General features: G+C 39.9%; 1 protein-coding gene across 1 annotated transcript in view; it reads right to left on the minus strand.

Moving 5' to 3' along the window:
• Window positions 1–10,525, minus strand: part of sl (small wing phospholipase C gamma 1) — a 56,636-nt gene that overhangs the window by 21,428 nt on the left and 24,683 nt on the right. Inside the window, exons 16-18 of the mRNA XM_072295857.1 lie at window positions 2,487–2,552; window positions 1,290–1,484; window positions 107–331 (exon numbers count right to left, since the gene is read on the minus strand). Coding sequence (XP_072151958.1) covers window positions 107–331; window positions 1,290–1,484; window positions 2,487–2,552 — 486 coding nt within the window. The remainder of the gene's footprint in view (window positions 1–106; window positions 332–1,289; window positions 1,485–2,486; window positions 2,553–10,525) is intronic.

Below are 10,525 nucleotides of genomic sequence, written 5' to 3' on the forward strand. Positions count from 1 at the left end.
TCTTTTTTCTGAAATAAATAAAAACATGAAAAAGTAAACAAATAGAAAACATATGAAAAAAAGGGACAAAAAACACTTTACCATGACTTTAGAATTTGTTGCTTACCCTGGCACTTGCAGACTGAGCGGTTTCTTTGATTGCTTGAAGCCACTCCAAAGCTAGGTCTTGTGTTGGTGCTGCTACCTCAAAAGTTGTGCACATGTTTGGATTTTGTATTCGCAAAGTCCATTCCAAACTTGTTCGAGATGGATTTACGTGCAATTCGACAACCGCTCCATTTACATCCAAACTGCCTTTTTGCAAGCTACCGAGCAGGAGAGAGTCTGCTGACTAAAAAAAAACCAGAAAATTTAACATTAATGGTATTAAGAAAGGTACCTAGTAACAGTGTTAAATAATCAGTAATAAACTGAGAGAAAAAATTATGGGGGAAAACTAGGAAATGAAAAACTCAAACTGTCATGTAGATAATTTACTAGTTAGCGTCCATTTAAAAATAGGTTTGCAGTTTGATGGGCGTATGCTTTTGTTGAGTTCTTCAATTTTCGATAGTTTTGAATTTTTTTCAAGAGAAAAATGTATTGATAGTCTTGATATGGGCCAACAAAATAAACAAAGATGTTTATTTCAGAAATGAGTGACACTGATTCAACTTTACAATGTTTTAAGCTAGTATTGAAGTTAAAAGAGTAACAAAAAATTTGGGTGAAATCAGATGTAGACAGACCTTGAGGGCTATAGCTTGATTGCCTCATCAACTTTGGCTAAAAGGGCCCTGCTAGGACCCATTTTGGCAGACTTTGGAGTCCCGTTTGGCCTTTACAAGAAAGGTTGAGCTTCTCAGGGCATTTTTTGAACCTTCCCTCCCCCCTTTTATCACTATAGGTCCCCAATTTCCCTTTTTTTAATGGGGTCTACTCCCTAGAAATCTTGGAACCAGTCCCTCTAGTAACGTTTCAGTCCATTCATTGTTACAAAATTTCCGCTGAATTTCAGAAGCTTGATTGAGGTAAAATTCAATAACTATTAAGAGAATATAAAAGTATATGATGGGTGAGATTCATCTCATAACTCTGAACAAAACATAGAAATTGAAGCAACCTTTTCAAAAAATTGAAATTCACAGAAAATGAAAAGGAAATACTCCTACTTTAATTATTTATTGACACTAGAATCATTTAGAATTCTAACCACGTTTGAATCAATTGCATAGATTCTATTTAATGTTTATGTTGCTTGTTTATGTCCACTGAAGATAGACTGACCAGAAATCATTTCAGAAACTTACCGTTTCGTCTCTTTCTTGTTGAGGTTCGATTTCTTCAACATAATTTGAAGGAAACCAGTGTTGCCTCTTTCCACCATAGTCTCCTCGCCACCAACCTTCATCTTTTTTGTCAACATTGGTAATAATTGCATGCTTACAAAAGGATAGTTCGTCATCATGTCGGGCTTGGTAGTCATAAATTGCTTTCACCATAATCTGGAAAATTTCAATGTAGATCATATTATTAGGGAAAGCAATGCATTACTTTCGAAATGGAAAACATCACGATAGTAGGTATTTTCCTTGATAAGAAAAAGTTTTTTTGATTAATGATTATGCAAATAAATCGGTACACTTTACGTTTGCTAAATTTTACTTATCAATATTTTTTTATATTCTTTGTACTATTTTTCTTGAAAAATTGAAACCTTGTCTTTTTCTCTTATCTGATTCCATCTCATTCCCTCGGACACACGTTTTTACAATTGTTTGCCTTTCCTGCCTGTTTGATGTACATAGGTGAAAAAAAAAAAAAATTAGACATTTAGTTAAAGTACAGAGGTGGCTCTCAAAGCCCCTCTCCTTCAAAAAAGGATGGATTGCCAATTGAAATTATTAAAATTTGAATCACCGTTGTACTACGTTCTGAAAAAATGTCTTAAATTTTTAAAAGCTCATAAAAAAGTGATCAAAGTAATAAGACTGTTGTGAAGTCAGATGGGAAGAATTTTAACATAGATAATCGGAAAACCCAAGGCTCATTTTGGCCATTCTTTCACCTCATTTTCCAAGTCTGCTAGCCTAGAGGATACGATGAAACGATTACAGCAAAAAAGGTCAAATTCTACCTATCATTAGACAAGGTGATGTCTTAGGGGCGCCAATTAAGGCCAATGGCCTCCTTTCTTTCTTCCAACATTTGGAATTTGACATTTGTAACATTACTTTTGGTCAATTTGAGAGTATCTTCCGTGATTTTTTGAATTCCCACCCCCATCCATCTTTGTCCGAAATGGCGCCACTGGGTTCTCCAAATATTCATAAGCCGAAAAACTGATTGAATGTCAATCAACATTTTTCCTACTACAAACGCACTTCATCCCCCCCCCCCCCCCTATGAAAGAAAATAAAAACAAGGCCGGCGAGTACAATGGGAGAAAAGGGGATTGAAGAAAAGTAAGTGACGATCAGTGTCAAATAAACGAAATGTAAGAGTACCTTTGAGGTAAAGCTGCTGGGGTCCATGTACCCTGGTGTGCCAGAAACTGATCCATCATCTGCTTCCTGAGAACAATTGAGAAGTACGATATTATTTGGTGACGGATGAAGAGAAAGTAATGGGTGACAGATCAGTATATCGACGGTGAAACTACCAAACCACGTATCTCGTTTGCGGTGTTTAAAAATCTACGCTCGCATTTTATTTTTTTGAAGTAGACCAAATCAATATCATTCCTTAAAATTTTCACAGAATTTTCTCCGCACGAAGAGGAAAAATCACAGAAATTTTCAAGACTGGACGTTAAGTAGTTTTTCATTTAAAAAATAAAGTATGACAGGAAGTCTGCGACGTCGCAAACCGAGATACGTGGTTTGGCAGTTTCACCGTCGATATGTAACTATCTGCAGGAAAAGGATCTGGTTCCACAGAGGCATATTACTTATCAAGCGAGAGATTTCGGTGGCGTTAGGACGAAAAAATCGACATTTGAGTTTTCGACCAAATGAATTCCTAAGTGTTCCAAATAATACGTCACACGCGGTCTAGTTCATTCATGTGCAAATAAAGGACGTAAACTTTTATATTTTTTATACATTTTCTATTTAAGATATTGGAGGATAATTTTTGGCTTGATCATACCTTAATTGGGCTCGTAAAAAAACTTATAAGCATAGGGAAACTAATGGCACATACGTTGTTTCTAAACTGAACTAGAAATTGTAGTTCCCAGTAGCAAAATGTGGTCCGACTGACTGAAACTGCGATTTTTGCGAAATCATCAGCCTAATGGTTAAAATTTGAAAAACAGAATGGTACCTAGAATGCATTGCGCCATAGCTGCGAGGATCCACCCGCACTTTCCCAGTTCACCGAAGCAGTACTGCCGTTCTAAGGAAGAACGCCGTATGAACCTTCGTGCGTTGCCAAATTTCTCTTGGTAAAATACGAATTTCTAGGAAAACTTTTGAACATTTTCCGTCCGATTTCCCAGGGAATTTCCTTCGCGATGTCATCTAAAGTGTGAGAAAATTTCGAGGAGGAATACTCGTATTCATTATTTTTCTCAAAAATTAATATTTTAGGAGGGGAAATTTTGCAAACCCCGGATGCTCATACGACGTTTTTCCTTAGCACGGCAGAGCAACAAACCGGAGACCAAGTCGAACTGTTCGCCGTCGCACAGTGGATTGAGTCAAGTGGAGAGGTCGGACATGAAATTTTTGAATCGAACCGCAAATTTTGATGTTTAATTCGTCACATTTTAAATTGGAAGGGGTGTTCCTGATAGAAAATTTCACGAGGAAACCAATGGATCCACTTTAAAGACCTTAAAGTTTTGTATGAGTGGAGTTATAAGCTTTTAAAGTTTCAAAATTTTGTCTGACCACTCTCATTGACTTGATCCACTGTGCGTCGTCGCGTAGGAATCTCGGTTCCCGAAGTGAGAATCACCTGAAAACCGCAGCGTTCGTTCTGGCCTTAGGGGTTGAAAAATGGGCCGACTCCCTCATTACGGGGAGGACGGGATGGACCCGACCGCAAAGAGGTCGCTCGTAAAACAAAATAAGCCCGTGCCCCATCCGCCGATGCAAAGGTGACTTCGTTTTATTGTAAGTTGAAAAGACGCAGCGTTCAGGACTGGAATGCGGGTCAGTTCATAAGCCTTGCGCAACTAAGCCGACACAACCCTACGAAAGAAGAACATATCACCAATAGACTTCCGAAGATAATTCTGCCATGCGAAAGAAAAATGCCGTATGAACCTTCAGGCGTTGCCAAATTTCCTCTGATTAAATACGAATTGATCGAGGAAATCCTAGATATTTTTCTCCCAATTTTTCAGACTATTTTGTCCGCAATTCAGTCTAAAATATCTGAAAATTTCAGGGAAAAATAAGGATAAATTTCGTCAAAAATATGTGATTTATCCGGGGAAATTTGGCAACTCTCGAATGTTCATACGAAGTTCTTCCTTAGCACGGCAGAATTGACTTGAATGTTGCGTGGACTAGATATCGATGCATGTATAAGTTCAAATGAAGTTTCAATAAATCGTGTCAGATAATAGTAAGAGTACGTCGTGAAGGTCAGATCCTTTGAGAAATAACCATTTCAGAGAATCTGTATACCTAATAATAACTGTCCATATGGCAGAGGAAAAGCTGCCTTGAGATATGAGATTCAAACAATCCCGTCCGAATTTTTGGCGGAAAACTTCTTCGGACCTTGATAAATTAAACTTAAGGCTTAAAATAGAGAACTTTCACGAAATAATTTTATTATTGAGAATGCTTATAATGAGCTGCGTTCGTAGTATTTTTCACAATGTTTTTCTGATACCTATGGGAAATTGTAGAAAAATATAATTAAAAGTGAGAAAATCTGCCGCCTTGTGACGTCATTTCCCACATACAGGGTTATTCAAAAGTCACGCACCACTAACCATGAGGGGGGTGGCCATTTGAAATTTTTGAGTTGCACCTCGCCCCCCTCCCCCTGAGGGGGTCAAAAACTGAGAAGTGCCTAAAAAAAGTTTTCCTCTTAATATGAGGAAAAACGTTACAAACCGCAAATCGATATCTTAATTAGAACTAAAGTTATGGCCAGAGGTGCGTGACTTTTGAATAACCCTGTATACACCTGTATTTTAGCAAATTAGGTCATATTTCGCTCTAACATACGTTCATTCTCGAAACCAAGGATATTCTCGTGTTCACTTGGCTCAGTAGTTTCTTCTCAACATGAAAACACAAAATTTTTGACACCTGCAAATTTTCCATTTAGAATTTTCCGTCGGTTAAATTATTAGAGACTGAAAAATAAGGGAAAGAAACATGTTTGAACTCCGAACTCAAGAGGGAAAAACAAACCAGAGTTCGAAGACGGAGCAACCCTCCAAGACTGGATTGTGTGTGAGCAGCGCGGTATCGGAATTCTATTGAAATGGATGCGCAACTACGGAGTCAAGATATGAAAAGGCAGGCTTCTGGATCCGATTTGAAAGCGTCGACGACCGATTAATCCAGACCCGGACCGCCCACGCGCAACTAGAAAGGGTTGAAATAGAACGGCTCCATCATTCATCTAAGTATTCTGGTCTGGGACTTCTTTTTTCAGTCGAATGCCCTTGGTTTGAAAAGCAGAAACAAGATAGAGTCGCGTCAGTAGCAGCCTTCGGTATCGGACCCTCAAATGGACCGAGTTCAGCAGAGAGTAACCGAGTACACGAATACTTTTTTAATGCATCTTCCTTTGAATCCATGACCAGATTCATCGTTCTTGAATGCTTATGTCCAATTTTTTGAGGTTTAGAGTGATTGTTAGGGCTCATGCGTAGAGGCTATCGTCCTTTTACCGCTAAAAATTCAAAATCTGCCGAGATTTTGGACATAATGGATGCGATATATCGCACACCAGTTCGAACATGTCAGAGACCTTAACGAATCACCTTTTTAAAAAAATTCCCCGCAATTTTTATGAACGGAAACACCAATATATTAGCCTATGACGTAGGCAGCTGCGATCAAATATCGGCGTCAGAGAATGAATTTGCTGCAGACTTCAACGCAAGGTTAGAAAAGTAGATGTAGGCAGTGTTGTCAATTCAAGGTATGTATCGATGATGAAAGAGGAGACAATCTAAAAATTCAGCACTCCAGGGTGTGGGGAGAAGTTTACCAGTGATGAGGCGGGGGAGGAGGGTGTTGAGTGAAGAAAAAAATTGAATTTGGGTTGATTTCCGTTGTTTTCCTCAATTGGCAACAGGGTCGCAATGTCGTTCTTTGACCTCTGATCCTCGCGTTGCAGAAGTACCCATCCTCAACAACGCGGTTGTGTTGTACCTTAATCCCCTGATCTTCTCTTCCTCACTGCTGTCACACACCACGGCACCGTGTTTTTTTTTTTCAGTCCGCACTCCTCACATCCTGATAAGGAGAGATGCATTTCCTTTCCTGCAAACTAGTCTAGTTTCGACTCCAGACTCATAAACTCGACAGGATGGTTCCGAGCGCACAGCAGTCAGTAGGGCTATTAATGACAGTCACATACCACCGTAAAACGAGTCTAGTTCTTGGTGCATTGAGAGATCGACGAATAATGAAATTTTTACGCGTTTCCCTAGAATCGTTTTTTGATTGTCGTTGATGCTCCAGAAAAAATTGTAAGACCTTGTCTCCACGGGACGTTTAATGGAATTTGTCCCGAGTTCGAATCGCAGGAATGAAACTTCTGGACTTTGTCCCCGGTAAAAAAAAAACCAGTAATTTTTGGTCATGGTTTCGACTCTTGGAAACCCTAAACACAAAAAACGGCCGAAGAACAAAAGCAGCTCTTCAACTCAATTTAAAAATAAAACAAAATGAATTCCGCTAAGCACAGAACTGGCCGCAATCCTTTGTCGAGATCGGCGCTTTTAACCCCAGCGCAACGATAATATTTGATTAAAACCTTCTCAAAGCAAAAGGCTGTGTCATGCTCCGATAATTCTGATCGTGGCCGACCGAAGGGTTAAAATCAGTGATGCCACGTTGAAAAAAAGGAGGGAAGAACGGTGGGATAGTGAAATATTGTCGGGTGCTTTAACTGCAAAGGGTAATCACACATCGAACGGGAGAAAAATTATAGTATAAAAAGGAGAGGTTGAAGTACATAAAAGTAGAAAATGGGAAAACTCTGAGAGAACCTATTTTCAAGCTCCATTCCTAAGAGTGGCAGAAGGTAAGGGAGTAATGGTATGATAAACGAGCATATTATCAAACTATATAGCAGAATTGACTCGCGGGAAACTTCAGAAGAAAAACTTTTCGAGCATTCAATTCAGGCTACCAAAAATAAAATGGTGTGCGAAGAATTTCTGAACACATTAACTATTAGACTGACTCACAATTAGCACGGGTATGTAATCGTGATTTTTCCCTGAAACGTGGAGTGCTTCTCTGTTGCCGAAAAATAGAGAAAACCCATGAAATGAGCGGATCAAAGAAAGAGCTCAGAGAGCTATGTCCCTTCAGTTCAATGATGAAGTAAGAAAAAAAAGGTTATAACTTCAGCACATTTACTAAGCAGTTCATTGACGTTCATCAACGTTCATTGACTTCGTTGAGCACTGAGCTAGGTATAGTCATAGAGAAAAAAAGGAGGTGTTTTCATCTTAAGGTTTGTTTACCCTGTGACGTAGGTCGTCACAACCTAGCCAGCGAAATCCGGAATTCGAAGTATGAAAAACGGACCATAATGTCCCATTTTTTGCTTAAATCAACTCATGATATAATTTCAATCACTTTTAATAGAATGACTTTTTTCCATAAATTACACCATTTCCAAGAAAATCGATGATAAAAGTCGCTGTACCGACCTACGTCATCAAAAAAATCCAAGATGCCCGAAATGTAAACACCTCCTTTTTTTTCTCTATGAGGTTTAATCGTCTTCCTCCTGAAAAAAAAGAGGAAGCGAGACGTTCTACCAGCCAAAATACGTGCCTGTTAAGCAACATGAGAGAGTGAGATCATTTAGGAACCCTTGATTACATAAATGTAGATGGAGGATTTTCAGTTGAGACTGCAGTTTATTTCAGAATCAACGAAGATAAACTTCTGTGGCGAGAAAAGTTTCGGCTAAAATATACGACGAGAGAGAAAATATGTGAATCAAAAAGTAGGAAAAAATCGCGCGGGATGATTCAATTGGTTTTTTATTAGGAAATACAAATCTAAGATTGAGAGTGCGACTGTCGTAACTTCACGTAGAAAATCTCGCGCACTGCAAGGATGATGAAAATCTACCGTCTGAAGTCTGTTATTTTGATTTATTTATAAAAAAAGGGGGGGGGGGGAAGAAACTTTGGTGTTTCCAGCTTACCATTTGACAACAGTCATCGTGCTGGCTATTGAGGCACTCGAAGAAGAAATAATTCTTTTCCTCTCAACTTGCGGGGATATAAATTGAGACGTTTAGAAAGATACATCACGTTCCTAATCGCTCGTCATGATGGGGAAAGTGAAGAAGGGTAAAGCTGCAGCGAATTGGTTAAATTAGGCTCAAGCCTACGTCACAAAAAGTAATCAATTGCGCACTAGATATAGATTAATTTCTAGTCGTGAGATTAAGAACGACTGTGTTCTTGTTCGGACAATATTTGATGAAATTTATTTTCTCGATTTAAAAATCTGGATTGGGATTCCTTCTTTGAAAATACCGCTCTTAAGGAGCAAATATACTTTGAGAAATTCAAAGTCCGAGGTCTGCATGAAGCGTCAACACGATCCAGTGGCGAGGCGACAATGATCGATTATCGATATTTCTCCATTTGAGGATATGGTAAATAATCGATTGTTAAGGTGCTCGTTGCGAACAACCTACCTATCGATCTTTTTCCATAGGTTTAAATGGCTGATGAATCGATATGTCACAAAGCACGCCACGCCACTGACATGATCTTGTTTTGCTATTTAAGTATGAATTGGTTAAAGACTTTAACGCACGGTTAGAAACGAGGATGGTTATGCGGACTTATTTGGCTATTAACATATGAATGGAGATGTTGCATGTGTGAGGAATTTGCGATTTGACTAATGATTCTTACGTAAAAGTTCGCGAGAAACACGATGGCGCCACTGGTTTTCTCTGAAATCAACTTCCAAGCTCAAAAAAGCTATCAAGTTGAGGCCAAAATGGAGGGGATGTCCCACGCTATCCTGAGAGTCCACCTCTACATCAAGACAAACTCTCCATGCAAAGATAAGGAGCAAATACATTAGCAGGGTTGCCGTGTTTTCAGTTTTGGAGTCCCCAAATAAAGTGGCAGCCCTGTCAATGTATTTGCTCCCTATCTTTGCATGGAGAGTTTGTGTTGATGTAGACGTGGACTCTCAGGGTAGCGTGGGATATTCCCTCCATTTTGGCCTCAAGTTGAGAGCTTTTTTTGAGCTTGGGAGTTGATTTCAGAGAACACCAGTGGCATCATCGTGTTTCTCGCGAACTTTTGCATAAGGATCAACAGTCAAATCGCTAATTCCTCACACATGCAACATCTCCATTGGTTGGAGACTTGAACGCGGGGTTAGGAAAGTGGTCGGTAGTGCTTATTCTTCCCCTTATAATCCAGATCGATGGCAAAGGTGTGAAACCACGTATCTCCGTTTGCGACGTTGCAGACTTTCTGTGATACTTTATTTGTTCTTTGGAAAACAAGTCAAAGTAATTCCTTGAAAACTTCCTTGATTTTTCTCCTCTATAAGCAGAATATTCTATACAAAGTTCAAGCCATAGAGTCAGCTTGTTCATCTCTGAGAAAATAAAGGGGGGGGGGGGCGGACGTTTTGAAACACCACAATAAAAATACGTGGTTTCGCACTTCAGCCATCGAGAGGACTCTTCCCACAGACATTCACTTTTATCCCGCGATTTAGGGGTCGAGAATTTGACAGTTTCCTTAAAATTAAAAAATGGACATCTGCGGTTTTCGCCGTTTGAAATATAGGCGCGAAGAAATATTCTAAAAATCCAATTGCATCAAATTTCGACCAACACTTTAATGCGCCACACACAGTCGTCAAGACTTTCCGGGACAACGTCCCTTCGTCGAAGATTGAATCGGCTAGCTTTCGGGGAGACCGTGAAAAATACCGGGCGCTAACAAGTGGAACAGGGTTGCGAAGTCGCAGAGCAATTTCCGCCGTTCCGCGAGATAAACTCGCCGATAACCTGCTCATTTTGGCAACCTCAAAAACAGCCCTTCATTCTTCATCTCGATGCTAGGCATCTCGTCTTCATCCGATTACATCACCCGATTTTCGATAACCCAGACACCGTGCCCACTCCGCCACGGCAGACGAAGCTCGTGGATCCCCCCCCCCTCCTCCCGAGGATCCGAGGGTGAACTGGCGTGAACCCTGGACCACCGCACAGTGGACCTGACCTTCATATTGATAGAGGGTGGTATTCCGCGCCCTTGTTCGTTGGGAAGAGTAAAAACAGCTTAAGTGCCGATTAATTAGGTAGCTGTTTTGGCAGTCGTTTCCTCAATGGTTGT

The sequence above is a fragment of the Bemisia tabaci genome, chromosome 2, assembly GCF_918797505.1.
Source record: "Bemisia tabaci chromosome 2, PGI_BMITA_v3".
Lineage (NCBI taxonomy): Eukaryota > Metazoa > Arthropoda > Insecta > Hemiptera > Aleyrodidae > Bemisia > Bemisia tabaci.